At 39.9% G+C, this 14,173-nt stretch overlaps 2 protein-coding genes across 11 annotated transcripts in view; both read left to right on the top strand.

Moving 5' to 3' along the window:
• SH3BGRL (SH3 domain binding glutamate rich protein like) overlaps nucleotides 1-3,284 on the top strand; it is a 36,625-nt gene extending 33,341 nt beyond the window's left edge. Inside the window, exon 4 of the mRNA XM_075054581.1 lies at nucleotides 425-3,284. Within this exon, the coding sequence (XP_074910682.1) occupies nucleotides 425-457 (33 nt within the window). The 3' untranslated portion in view covers nucleotides 458-3,284. The remainder of the gene's footprint in view (nucleotides 1-424) is intronic.
• A 3,432-nt stretch (nucleotides 3,285-6,716) lies between these two features.
• On the top strand, nucleotides 6,717-12,760 carry LOC142043105 (TLR adapter interacting with SLC15A4 on the lysosome-like). Of its 10 annotated transcripts, XM_075053849.1 has the most exons (4): nucleotides 6,946-7,039; nucleotides 7,672-7,821; nucleotides 9,000-9,102; nucleotides 11,039-12,760. In XM_075053849.1, exon 4 carries the CDS (start codon nucleotides 11,086-11,088, stop codon nucleotides 12,010-12,012), a length of 927 nt encoding a protein of 308 aa, XP_074909950.1. In that variant the 5' UTR covers nucleotides 6,946-7,039; nucleotides 7,672-7,821; nucleotides 9,000-9,102; nucleotides 11,039-11,085; the 3' UTR covers nucleotides 12,013-12,760. The 10 variants fall into 10 exon arrangements, with proteins under 10 accessions (XP_074909955.1, XP_074909951.1, XP_074909953.1 ...); XM_075053854.1 differs by lacking the exons at nucleotides 6,946-7,039; nucleotides 7,672-7,821 and adding an exon at nucleotides 6,717-6,848; XM_075053850.1 differs by lacking the exon at nucleotides 6,946-7,039 and adding an exon at nucleotides 6,726-6,848 and having other exon boundaries at nucleotides 7,672-9,102.
• The last annotated feature ends 1,413 nt before the right edge of the window (nucleotides 12,761-14,173 follow it).

The following is a 14,173-nucleotide window of genomic DNA, read 5'->3' as shown; positions in this document are numbered from 1 at the left end:
TTTGGATGTGGAGATGTTTATTAATTAAGAATTCCTTTTCCATTTAACCATAGTTCTTCAAATAATCTTTGCTCCCTAAATAGTTCTTGTGTCCTAACATGAAATGAGGGATAACTTGTTATATCTGATCTTCTTTGGTTTTAAACTTCCATGGTCAAAACTGGCTGTGGACACAGGTTGGAATATTCCTGCAGGTACTACCTGAGCTAGCTTAGAATTGGAGTTAAAGCCAGCACTGTATGGGACTTGTTTTATAATGTCGTCATAGGCAGCGAGGACTCTTTTCTTGAGTTGGGTTCAGTGCTGCTCACTTCTTAATCACGTACTGCTGCAGTTTCTGTTGTGTCATCTGCTAACACAGGTATGTGTAAGTTGTCACCTTTCATAAAGTACTAATATGTGTAATTCTTTTCTGCTATTTCAGGAAGCTGAAGCACTGGCAAAGCAGCAAGCGTGAATTTCAACTGCCTTAAATGTTCTGTAAAGGGAATTTCCACAGCTTTTTATAAAATAATACAATTGTCTCTGCTTCAAGAAATATAGATGTGATTTCTAACATTTGATTGGTGCTTGCAGCATTCACCGTACATAATACAAATTTGAACACAAGATGAAAATGTGAACATAAAGGTAGAGAGCACAGAGTGTATTATTGCAAAGTTGGAAGCATAGGAAACTGAAGCAATTGGACATGAATGATTTTCACATAGTTTAAACTGTCTTGGCAATTCGTCCATTTTGTGTGAATCTCAAGAAACTATTTTAGTACTAATAATACAGATGGGGTTATAGCTAGAGATCCAACTATTTAAAATATGGAAAACAAGCAACAGCATCTAAAACCTTATCAGATACTAACTTTAGTGCCTGAGTTGCCTCAAAAATGTTACTGAATTACACAGTAATTTTTCAGTGTCTTTTCTGGTTTCAGATGAAATTGTAGGTGGTATCGTGTAGTATAGCCATTGTAGTAACTTTTGAAAGTTGTGTTTGTTCTTTTGTAGAATGGTTATTTAAGATTTGTATTGTAACACGCTGTACAGACGATAAGAAAAAATAATAATGCCATGTATTTCTCATTTAAGTGATCAATGTGGGCTCTTTTGACAAAGAAAAAGGGATCTGGGCAATGGACAGCCTCTCCGTTGGCAAGTTAATCACACAGCTGCCTAAGCATGACGCGATTACATGTCTGCGTGCAGGATTCAGTGCACCTCAGTGACGTATGCGCTAATTCCCAGGCAACGTTGCAAATAAGCCAAAATGGCCAGAAATGGCATTTCCTTACCTGTGTAAGGGTGAAAGCCTTTAATGTATTTCTCTACAAAAATACCAGTTCACACTGCTTATAGCATTAGGCATCTTATTGCATGTTCAAGTAGTCATTAGATTCATATAGTATTTTTTCAAATGAGGAAATAAATGTTTGAATAGCAAGAACTATTGTAATTAAGCAAGACTTTTTTTTTTTTTAGGGTTTAAAACCTTTTTTTCCATTGTTATTGCTATATCATGAAGCTATTACAGGAATTGCAAATCTATTAAAGTGGCTTGTATTGGTGAAATTACTATGTGCAATATTAACCTGTCTGTTCTCCCAGTGCTCATGAGATAGTCTGTATTTCTTGGCCATGTTCTGCAAAAATACAAATAATTACAAGTGCCCTGAAGGATAAGAAACAGGTTTACAAAGTGTGTGGGTAATTTAAAATGCATTTTGCACCACATAATGTACTTATTCCCCAAAAGCATCAAAAGACAGTAAGAAAGATAATTAGTCCTTGCTGTAGTTAGAGGATCATTCTAATAGTTCTGCACACACACATTTTGATTTTCTTTGCTTTATGAAGACAGAGAAGCAGGTGGTACAGGTCAGCAAAAGGCTGCAGCATATCATCGCCTTGCGGTTATTTTACACTGATGCTGTAAAATGTATGCAGTGCTTTCTAAATACTTTCTGAAAAGGATTACAGTTCCTAGTTTGGAAGCCTGGAATTAGGAACAGGCTAAAAGTAAAAACTTACGTTTACAAAAATGTTCTGAAGTGCAGTAATTAAATACTTCCCTTACCAACATTTCTTTGGGGCTTTTTTTCTGTTCACTACAACTGATGGTTTTGTCAACATCTGTTAAAAGAGAAATGCAGCTAGTTGCTTTGGTTGGAGAGCAGCTCTGCTTCTAGACAGCTCATGATGAAACCTCCACAGATGTCCGAGTGAGCAGGATCTGGCATGGAGCCAAGCTGGTTAAAATGACATTGAATTCATGTTTTATCTTTTCTAATTTGGGCGCCTGGGAGTCAGTTTGAAGCTTGTGCTTACAAAAGCAAGCACAGTATCAAAAGGCATAGGGATAGATTAATGTTGCCTTACCTTCAAGATTAACACACGCATTTGTGCTTTTTCATTAACAGGCTTTATCAGTAATTACTGAAATTTTGTGAAACTTATTTTTAAGATCTTTTGGGGATGGAAGTTAGGTTATGTTTTAAATCCAGTGTCTGATGTTTGTTGTTCAGTATGATTTCATCTTTCTGAACAGAGGTGATTTTTCTTTCTTAATATTGGCATAATCTTTCCCTGTGTCTAAACTAGCGGTTAAATTTTGAGGAAGTATGTAAGAATACTAAGTGAAGTCTTGCAAAGAAAGTGGAATTTGACACACAAGCCACTATACTCACGCCAATTTGCTGTGTTTCCTGTGTAAGGAAAGTATGGTGTAAGTTCCATGAATTACAGTCATTATTTTGGAGAAGCCGTAATTGAAAGTTGCTGCCAAATTCTGTCGGTTCAGCGACCCAAAACATTCTGAAACGAGGTCAATCTCTGTTTCTGATGGTCAAGAAAATTGCCAAGTTTAAGAAAGCAAAGTCACTTCCCTCGTCTGGTCCCCTACCCTTGCCATATGGTAGCGTTCAAACTGTATCAGCATTCCTAAGCAAGCTCTGTTGAGACAGACTGAATTATTTCTTTGTCCAGGGAACAAGGCACCAACACAAACTGAAAAATACCGAAAATATCTCTTTGTTGTGGGACTGTGTGTAAAACTTGCATTCATTTTGATGCAGATATCTTGCATGAATTTAGGAGTGCTAGGAATCTGTTGCCTATATGCTGTTTTTCTGTTTCCCATACCTGTGTTAGGCTAATGATGGGTGCAAGAACTGAATTTGTTAATTTCTTTATTCTTTTTTTCCTATGTAGAAGGCAGGCATTGAGGACTTAACTGTATATTAACCATTCCTGTATCATTCCAATAAAATTGTTTTAGAATGCTTTCTCACACGATTGATTTGTTTGCATGTTTTGTTCACGGCTTGAAGTGGTCCCGTAAGTTGAAAGAAGTGGAGTTTTCGAATGAAAATACTGCTCTGTGAAAGTACAGGATCTGTACAACAAAGTGAACATAACGCATCCGCTGCCGCTGCATGTGAAGTCTGTTGGGTTGGATCTCACCTGTTGCAACTAATGGGTTTTAATTACTTAGGATACACCTACCCAAAACAGTCTTTGGAGGTTTGGGGGGTTTTAGGAGAGCACTGAATACGCTTCCTAATTAACCTGCTTTCCTACTCTTTCCCCAAGGCAGTTACAAATCAGAAGCGGACAGGGCAGATCAGCTTCACCCCATGCCTGTAGAGCTTGCCAAACAGTCGCAGTTGCTTTTTTTGCAATGTGTAATTAATTAGCTGTGTGCTGCTCACAGCAGGGGAACTATGTTATTTAATATTTGTGTTGCCAGAGGGCGGTGTAGGATAAATTTTTAAACTAAAACTATTCCCTTTTACCTTTTCTGTTTGCCTGGTAGACCCAGCAGGTACATTCTTTTAAGCTTTACATGCTGAAGTTTTGCACCACCTAGATGATCTTCTGTAGAGCTACAGAAGATGCATTCTCAGCCCCTAAACTGCAGTAGGATTTCCCCAAATCCCAGACTTCAATTCACATCCTTTGAAGGAAACCAGTAACTTAATTCTTTAAAGAGTGGTTTGCGAGAAGGCTGCTTGCTTGCCATTTATAGGATCAGCTTGTTTTCTGTCTGAACAACTAATGCACAGCGGAGAACCATCAGTTACATCGATGTCTTTTAATGGTGTTTATTGCTTGTCTCTCACACTTACTTGCCCTTTTTTAGTGTCTTAAGAAATAGTCCATAATGTAAGATAGGGAAAAGGGCTTTTGATGCTATTTCTAATTTACAGTGAATCTCATTTACTTTCCTGTATATACATTTCACTTGTATGACCCAGAAAAATCTCTGGTTTTCTTGTTTGTTCATAAAAAGTCTTAAAAAACCAAATTGTTATTCATTAATATAAAGCTCAATACAAATAGTTTTCAAAAATGTGCTTAAAAAAACAACTGCATGTGTGCATATAATGTTTACTTAACTTGCTGTTTCAGGTTACAATGGTGTGCACTGTAATAATAAAACTTTTCTACCAATTAATGTCAGATTTTATTCATTTCTCATTTAAGATCCTTAATCTGCATATCATGGAAAATTCTGTAAAGTCTGATATCATTCAGCTTGTGTTGCACATATTTTAAATACCAGAAATGTCTTGCAATAGAAATTTGAGGTGTGCATGGTAGAGATAGGTGCCTGCTAGTCCCTTACTGAAGGGTCTTCATTCAGAGTCAGTTCAGGTTAACTCTACAAAGACAAAGCCCAGAATGGATTAACCCGAGGTACAGTTGCAGTCAGCAGAAGTAGGTGAGTAAATGAATGGCTCCTGAGCAGCTCCATTACTGGTAAGAGACTGTGTATGTGTGTATATGTATACACTGCATACAAAGATCTGTTCTGCATCTTGGTTTTCTTTTTTTTTTTTTTTTTTTTTTTTTTAACCTGAGAAAAAGGTATTAGCTAGTCCTGTGTCCTTGGGCCCACAACTTGAGAAATGTAAGAAATGAAACTTACCAAGAACAACGTTATTAAGTTTTTGTCTAGATTCAGACTCATCAGTAACCTCTGTTAAGAACTTTATCAGACCTTTTCTCTCCTTTATTTTCCCCATTATGGTAAGAGAATTTTAATAGCCAATTTAAAAAGACACTGAGACAACTCATTACCTGGGAACAAGCCATTAAGCTTTCCTGACTTGGTGTTTTCCTCTTTTGCCAGTCTTGCTTTTTCAGGGTTTTTTGGTGATGTAAATACAAGAGTTGGAAAGTGTGTATGATAATGCCTAGAGAGAGGCATTCTGTGATCACATTTCCCTATCTCATGCCCAGCCTCTGATTTTGAGCTGATTCAAGGTGTAAGGGGAAAATGAAGGCCTTTACTTATTGCTCATTATCCACATAGCCCATTCTAGATCAGTGAATCCTATCTGAATAGATCAGGTAGCACTACCTAAACAAAATAATCCCACTCTACAAAAAAATAACTACCACGTAGTTATCTTTTAGTGAGTTCCCACACAAGCATGCCGTGATTTGTCCATATTATGTGATCGTGGTAGAATGTTTTAGATTGAAGAGTTCATTATTAATAATTTTGAAACGTTTATTATTAACAATTTTTAACTGTATTGGTAAACTTTTGGAAAAACTTTGGGAAGTGCAAAAGGATTCTGAAAGTCAACTTAAGGTGAAGTAGAAATGACCGTCTTACTACAGGAGGTGAGCACTGTGTCGCAGTAAGTACTGAGTACTCAGAGTGTTCCAGTATGCAAAATACATATATTTAGTGAGTTGCATTTGTGAAGTATCAAAATTGGTCCTATATACAGTAATTCCTTCTCTCACAGGTTTGCCTGTTGAAGACACCTTCAGGCACCTGGGAGACTTCTTCATTTTCAGCTGCTTGGAATAACATCTCAAAATCCTTAAAAAAAAAAAAAAAAAAAGGAAACAGGCACCATCATTAATACAATCTCAACTGCAATATAGTTCCCATCTGATTGAATTCCTTTTTGAGCCCTTTCCCAGCACGTAGGACAAGTTAGTTTTAGCTTGTGCAAACAGAACTTGATCGGATACACGGTTCCTAACCGCGAACGCGGCACTAAATCCACGTTAACTTTCGCCCACGGGCGGTAAACCCCAGCAACGCCACGCACCGCGGCTCCCAGCGCGGTTCGGTCCCTCTTCCCTCCGCTGAAGCCCGGTGTAAGGACAAGGCGGGGAGCGGGATGGGGCCGGGGCCGGGCCCCGCGGCTCTGCCCTTCCTCCGCCGTCCCCACCGACTACCGGGGACCGCCCGCCTCCTCCGGCCCTCGCTCACCGAGTAACTCCTCCCGCAGCCCGTTAACGGCCTGCCTCTGCCCCGCCTGCCGGCCGAGGGGCCGTCGCCTCACCCCGACCCCCCGTTTACCTACCCGGGCCCGCTCACGCCGCTGTAACGGACCGTAATGGCGCCCACCTCCCCTCAGCGGCCGCCGCCTCGCGCCGTTGCCGCGGCAACCAACCGCCACACAGCGACTGAGGCGAGCCTGCCCCGCCTTCCCCATTGGGCGTTCCTCTTGTCAGTCAGCGTGAAGGCCCGCCCCCTGCGGGCTGACGGAACCGCCGGGCGGCCTCACCCTCCGTGAGGAGAGTCCGCTGCCCGCCGCAGCGGCGAACGGCCCCGCCGTCAGGGCCCGAGCCCTCCGGGTCTTCTCCCCTTCTCTTTCCTTCTCCCCTCAGCGCTGGGGGTTCGTCCCCGGGCGCTTGAGCCTGTTGCAATGGTCCCGCCCGGCAGCTCCGGGCTCGGGGGCCTGCTCCGGGTGTCCGCTCGGGGCTGCGGGGTGAGCTCTCCTCCCACCCGGCCTCAGCCGTTGCCTTTGCTCCCCTGTGACCTCCCCGTGCCTCCTCTCCGCCGCTTCTTTAGGTTTAAAAAGTATTTCGGCCTACCCAGATAACGTGAGTGCCTGCCTGCTGCAGAGAGACCCGTGTGGGCCTGTGGCCCCCCCCGGTCAGTGTGGGCCACGGTGGGGAGGCGGGAGCTGTCGGGGGCGGGTTTGGGTTTTGTGTTTTGTTAAATCGGTCAGAAGAGGCGTCACCGAAGAGCTGGAGCGTCCGTTCGGGTGAAGGGGGAGCTGTTGGGCGAGAAGGTATTTGAAAACTCAGGGAAGTTGGGGTTGTTGAAATGAGGTACGGCTGGTTTAAATGGAAGACAGGAGACTTGCAACAGCTGTGCTTGGAAAAAAAAAACCACCCAAACGGTCAGCGTAGTCAGTTTCTATAGCACGTTTATATGCACATAAAATACATAGTCTGGGCTGAAATGAGGGACTTGGTTTATATGCTGCTGTAGCTCATGTGACATGATAATTGTGTATGGTGACACACAATGCTGTCTTATTTACTTTTTCCGTATAGGAATGGTACAGTCAAATTTATTTTTCTTTGTTTATACATTTTGCTTTAAGTTTAGCCTCGGGATTCAGATAAGTATGCTTGTCTTGCTGATTGTTTCTTCTGACTGCGGTCTGTTTTCAGCTTCTGAAATAACTTTGATTCTATCCTGTTCTGATTTTATTTTTGTAAGTATAAGGGTTTTTTTGTAAGATCTTATCGATAGAAATATATAAATTTCCTTGGATATTGCTGCATTTGACACCTGAGTACAATTGAAATGAAGGTGACTTGTTTTTAATCACTCAAGACTAATGACCTAACTTGATTTCTTCCTTTCTCTCTGTTACTTTTGTGTTTTGTTGAAACCGTCGCACAAAAAATACAGCTGCAGCTGGCACTAGTTACAAGCTCCGTGAAGGAGGCAAGGTTTAAAACTACATGGAATTTGAACCACCCTGTTTCCTGCCCTCCAAGACCGGGGGCACGAGTACTCTGTTGAAGTTACAACCACATCTACCATGGAGAAATTAGTCATGTAAGATGACTAAAATAAAGTAATTTTAAACAGCGTTTAAATATCAAATGAGTTTTATGTAAATTCAGTGGGAATAAAAATGGCTTTCATTCTGCCTCCATAAAAACTGAAGTCTTTTGTGAAATACACGTGATAAGGAGGGAACAGGAATAATTTTAAAGGGAATCCACTGGACCTTTATGGCCATAGTTACTTCAAACCTTACATTAATTCATTTCTAAGGCACATCATTATTTTACTGCCCAAACATGTTGTATGATAGGTTGCAATCAATATGTTGCTGTAATGTTATCTTTACGCTCTAGTTTTATTTTACATTTGTGTCTCGCTCCTATCATTACACTAAACAGTGTCTTTTTAAGATCATTTGTCCAGTACTTTGAGATTCAACTTCTGGGGTTTGGGGTTTGTTTTTTTTATCTTATGAGAAAAAGGAAATTTAGAAAAGGCCTCAAGAGGAAACTCTTGAAATTGTCCATGGACTGGATCTAGTGCTGGGGGAAGTGCTGTGGCTCAGTGCATGAGCTCGGTTTCAGCTGGAGCGAGAAGGACATGCTAAAAACACCATGGGGGCACCTCTGATGTGCCATTGAGACAGACGTAATTTTTGAGCCCAGAGAAAGTGGCTTTGGTCAGTGAGCGACATGATTGCCCACAGCTGTCTGATGGCTACTGCTTTCAGAGAGGCAGATTCTCATATTTGTGTTTTATAGACAAATGACGTTTCATCAAAATCTTGATGAAATGGAGTTGTCAACTACTTCCCCATCAGAAGAAGGTCACGAGACTACAAATTTAGCTGTTTGTTTCAGAAGGGGAAATGCTGTAAATCACATTGCCTCTGTAAGTTGGGTGGATGATAGAACAAAACTGAACTTCTGTAGATGGAAGCGTTTGGTGGAATTCAGTTTCAAGTTTGAACAGCCTGGTGAGGTACAGGCACTCTGATCCTTTAGTAGCCTTCGTTGTTTTTAAATGATGTGTTGTGGCAGTTAGCAACTCATCAGCATTGCACCACGGTCAGAAACATCTTGATTTTTTTTTTTTTTAACATCCTCTTTTAGAGCTACTGTCACTTTGTATTCAAAAACTGCGCACTTTTCCAGTGGGATCACTTCTGTTTTAGGAGGAGAAAATGGGGAACTAACTCGTATGTTCGTCATTTTTTTTCCACACAGACAGTAGTGAAGAAAGAGTATGTAAGAATCTATTCTCTTATAGCAGCTGTAGTAGGAGAGTTCTGGGCTATGTGATTATCTGCCTCTTACCCGACTAGGATCGGTAAGTCTGGGCTTTTTGTGCTTTTTTTTTTCCTTATGCTTTGTTCCAGAATGCAGGCACCATTTACTTTATTTGAAAGAGAGCAGTTTTGCTAAGATTACCGTATTTTAGCTCTACATTAGCACTATGAGCATTTTCAAAGCAATACAGCAACATTTTTTAGCACATAAGGATCTGGGTACCTGTGTCCTGTTTTTCAGAAGCAAATGAGGCGTGCAGCATTCCAAATTCCATTGATGTTCAGCAAGATTTAGACTGCCAAGTACTCTTGCCTCTTTTGAAAATGGCACTTGGTTTCCCAAGTCCCTTAAGTGCTTAAGAAAATGTTGTCCTGCTTTTCGCATATGTAAATGATTCTGTAGATAAAGTAAACAGTTATGCTATGTAACCAGGAGAAGGCATGGTGTACGGCCTTTCTTGTCTGCTTTGGTCTCACTTGCAGGCATATGGCAATTACAGTGTTGCCTTCAGCTTCGGGGGGGAACAGTGCCATTCAAGCTAAAAAAAGAACCCAGAAAAAATAAAAAGCAAACGGTTATACTGTAGCAGTGTGTATATTTAGGAGGGAAGTAAAAAATTTCCATCTCTCAAGTAATTGGAGTTTTAGAATAGCTTTCTGGAAGAGTACTGGGATTTAAAAAAGTGACCCAGTGTATCAAGTTTAATTTTAGAACAAGTAAGTGAGAGTATATGGTTTGGTTGCTGATAGCTAGAAGCAAATGAGTAGAGTGAGGAGGATCTTTCTGGTTGTATATCAAATATCGTATTAAATTTGCAGCGGTTTCATTGGTGTGGATAGCTGTCTAGTGACTTGCACGGCGTTACTACTGATGTAAATTGCCAGCACTGTGAAAAGTATTGAGCCTTAATTGTCCATGATATAAGTAGAATTTCTGGTGTATTTCAAACGGCATGACAGTATGTCATGTTCTTTGGGAGACTTGCTATGTGCTCTTCAGTAAAAGGGCCTCATCCCTTGCCTCTCCCCCCTATTTCAAACCATGAGCACACTAGAGGTGTGTAAAGGTAGTTGAATTATGCAGAGATTAAAAAGACATTTGAAGAACTGAGGGGTTTTCTTGTGTTCATCTTTCCCGGTCCTCCATAAGAGGAGTGGTGATGATCTTTTCCTTAGAGAGTTTAGGTCAGACTCGGCTCTAAATGGAAAGCTCCCCATTGATTTTAACAGTAGGTGAATTGAAAAGGAATGATAAGGCATCTGTAAATGTGGTACATTATCTTGAGACACGTTGGCTAGCTTTTAATTTTTCATGTGTATTTAGTAAAACTGTGGAGCTTATAGATACAGAAACGTACCACTCATCACTGTTGGGGAAGACATTAACTACTTGTATCTTTTAAAATCATCATTAAGAGGGACTCTAAAAATATTTTTAATTTGTGAACTGCATTTTGGGATGCAGTTTTATTACACTTGAAGAACTACCAGCATCTTTTGAAGCATCTTGGCACCTCATAGGAAGGCTCAGGCCAATTCAGAATCAACCTCTAAGTCTGAATTTGATCTTGATTTCCTTCTTATGTCACCTTTTAGCTCTTAGAAATTGTTGTCTCTCAGTGGAAAATGTTGATATAGACAAGTAAATAATTTTGCTGATTTTACGGCTCGTAAGTATGATCTATCTCAACTAGCCACAATGCAGAAGAGAGACCTAGGAACAGAAGTGATATCACAGATAAGAACCTGGTTAATGCTCTTCCTGTATCTTCAGAGTGGGTTTTGTTGACATGTAGAGGTTAAAACTGTAGAAAAGCATGCAGTTTACTGTTTACTAAAAATAAACATTCTAAAGAAAAAGAATATTCTAAAGAAAAATCACAGTCTTTATGAAAAGTGCATTGTTCATTTATTATTATTGTTCCTCTTTGTCCAAATAAGTTTGAGGTACTCTGCCTGTCTTTCTTTCACTCACAGGACTACATGGAACTCTGGTGATTAGACTGTTACTCACACTTGTCATCATGTTGGCAGAAGGCATCTTAACTAGACTCGTATATAAAGAAAGCTGTCATCAAGATAAGCCTCGCAAACCTCCTGCATCCAAAAAGGATAAAGAGGGAATCTGGAGACAGAAACTTGTAGACAACCCAAAAATCAAAGGCTTTGCTGATGGATATGAGAAGCAGGATGAGATCTCTGCTAGAAGTAGCAAAATGGAACATGGGAGCGGTCCTCAATGGAAATCCATAAAAGAGGTACCTGCAAAGGATCAGAAAACACTTGTTAAAGGAACTGTATCACCAGCTTTACATATCCCCAAAAGAGAACAAAATACTGAACAGGTGGACTTGTATAGATCCTGGTCATGCAACAGCATTTATCAAAACTACCCTGACTTGCATATCGGGGGAGACCATGTGGGGGACCGTATGTGTGATTCAGGTTGTGTTTTGGACCATGTGTGTGATGAACTTCCCGATGGCCCTGTTTTACTGTCCATAGATATTCCTCTAGGTCAGTTCCCTCTGTGTGAGCATCCTGAAAAGCCCAATGTAAAGTCCCTGTCTGGAGATGAAGCTGGAGAAAGGAGTAGTATCATGCTCTGTGCGGAGCCGCTTTCAAACTCTGTGCTCAACAAGTATATGGAAACAAAAGTGGCAGAGTTTTATAAACAGTTTTTTGAAGAAAATTTGACCAGGTGTGGTTCTGTAACAAACCTCCTCACTTGCAGTTTGATAAGGAATAACCTGAATCAGATAAGCTTTCAGGTATCACAGGAGCAGAATATAGAACCATCAAAAGCCAGAGAAGTGCTCTTGCACTCTTTAGCTTTGTTTAGTTTGCACAACACTACCAATAGAAATAGCTCTGAATTTAGTACTCCAGACTTACAGATCTCAAACCCAGCATGCATGAAAAAGAGCTGCAGGATGCAGTTTACATCATGACTGATCTGTTTAGCTGAAGAGATGAATATGATTCGGATACAAATATTTCATTCGAAGGATTAGGTAGGGAAATGAAAACACTTACACACTCCAGACTTTTTCAAATAAATATTTTTAAGCTTAAACCATACTTTGTCTTTGTTAGTGGAGGAAGTAAAGGTTATTGTTTTCTTTTTTTCTAATACAGAATTTGAAATTAATTTCTCTGTGAAATACTAGTCAACCGTATTTTTGCAATGTATATGTCCTTCTAAGACTCTGGCTGTATGAGTAATTGTAGTCACGTACCATTGGATTTACTCCTGCAAGAAAAATCAGTCAAGACATGTGCTGGTAAAACTTTGCTCTAAGAGACTGATCCAGCCAGCCAGTAAGTAAAAGAGTCAAATTTTCTTTGGTGGACTTTGGATTGGGCTATATAGTTGAAACCCGAGTTTTGGAAATTCGCATTCAAATTTTGCTCCTGCAAAGCTTGATCACAGTGGCTGAAAAAATATTTCTTTGGTTTGGAAATCTTGTCAGCAGATGGACGTGTTCAGGACTCTGGATTGTTTTGTATATATTATCATACACAGGAAATACATTGACATGGTACATGAATGAAGACGCTAATATTATTATTGCCTGTGTATGTTTGTACTGCATAGGTGGAGTGTGTGACAATGAAAATTAGGTGAAATAGTTGATGAAGGTTGTAAAAGTATTTAGTTTTCTGTAAAAAATAATAAATCCTTACCTTTTTGATGAAATCCACTCAGCTTTCTGTCAGTATGTTATTTTATGTACCATTTGCGGTTTTGGTAAATGCACTCTGCCTTTATTTCCTTGGAAATGAAGCACCTGCAAGCAACCTTGGTAAGCTAAGACGACTGCCACATTCCTGAAAACGTAGTGCAGGCTTTCTTCATCTTTGGAAATTTAAATGCAGATTTTGATACAGAAATTTCATTACTTAGCTTCCAAACCCATTTTCTTCCTTTTCTATTACTTCTTCTTAGTAAGTATTTCAACTGGAAATTAACCACTGTGTCACCATTGTAAAATGATAAATGAATTGGACTGTTACCTGGTCTGCAGAAGTTTTCTTCTAGTAAGGAAGCCTCTTTACTTGCATGATGACTGAGTATGGTCTGACACAGCTGCAGTTCTGGGTTTGCAATCATGAAACCTGAATCCAAAATCTAGCAACAAACTATATTTATAATACAATTCTAAGCTTTGTAATGCATACTCACGTGCTCGTTAAATCATTTTATCCAGTTCCTGATGTCACTCAATGCATAGGGATGGGATGAGTTATAAAGCAGAGCTTCTCAGTGAAACTTCCTATGAAACAACTAATGTAAACCAAAACCTTCTCTGAGACACATCTCTTAAACTCTGATGCATAATGTGCATTTTTTAAGTCTTTGTCAACCCTCTAAGAGAATGTGAAGGATCTTGTGATCTCTAGGTAATAATACATCAAATGCGTACATATTTGTGTTTTTAAATCAAGGCTCTTGACATCTTATCAGTCCTTTGAAGAGTTGTTTGCTGGGTCTCATTGGGGTTTTTTGCTCCACCCCGCTTTTTTTTTGTTTTGTTTGGTTTAAATCCAGCATCTTTAGTTGTTAGGCTTTTTTAAAAATCATCTCTGAGCTGGCATTTATAATGAAAATACCAGTAGGCATGAAAGAATGCCTCAGAACATTGAGAAGATCTGAGTTCACAAGGGATTCACCTTGAATCTCTTAATTCAAGTAATTTTGCTTATTAATTAGTTGCATTTACTGTAATAGAAGCTGTATGATGGGGCTTAGAGATAAAATTGTGCCTGTTTTGGCCTATACAGAAAAGGAAAATTGCAGAAAAAATGTATAATGGTCCCTTAATAAGCTGCGTCTTCTTGGCATGGGGCTTCTTTTGGGGGAAGAGGATGCAACCGCCGCTGTGTGCGTGATTGTGTGTGGTGTCAAACAGTCTGCTAAATATAGCAGCGTGCATAATGGAAAGGGAACTACAAAGCTTCTGTGTATCTTAAGATTTTTAACATTTTCTGATGCCTTGCAATGTCTTTAGGGTTGGTGGAACTTAACTAAAGTGCATGGCTCAATGAATCAATGTACATAATGTCTAACACACGTTTGGATGCCAGCACCTGGGTTTAATATGGTACGTA

This window comes from Buteo buteo, chromosome 22 (assembly GCF_964188355.1).
Source record: "Buteo buteo chromosome 22, bButBut1.hap1.1, whole genome shotgun sequence".
NCBI classification, from domain to species: Eukaryota; Metazoa; Chordata; class Aves; order Accipitriformes; family Accipitridae; genus Buteo; species Buteo buteo.
The sequence above is the reverse complement of the archived record's forward strand: the minus strand, read 5'-3'. Positions and strand labels throughout refer to the sequence as shown.

Excerpts from the sequence above, each read along its gene's own strand:
- LOC142043105 (XM_075053854.1), top strand. The coding sequence starts at position 11,086 with ATGTTGGCAGAAGGCATCTTAACTAGACTCGTATATAAAGAAAGCTGT.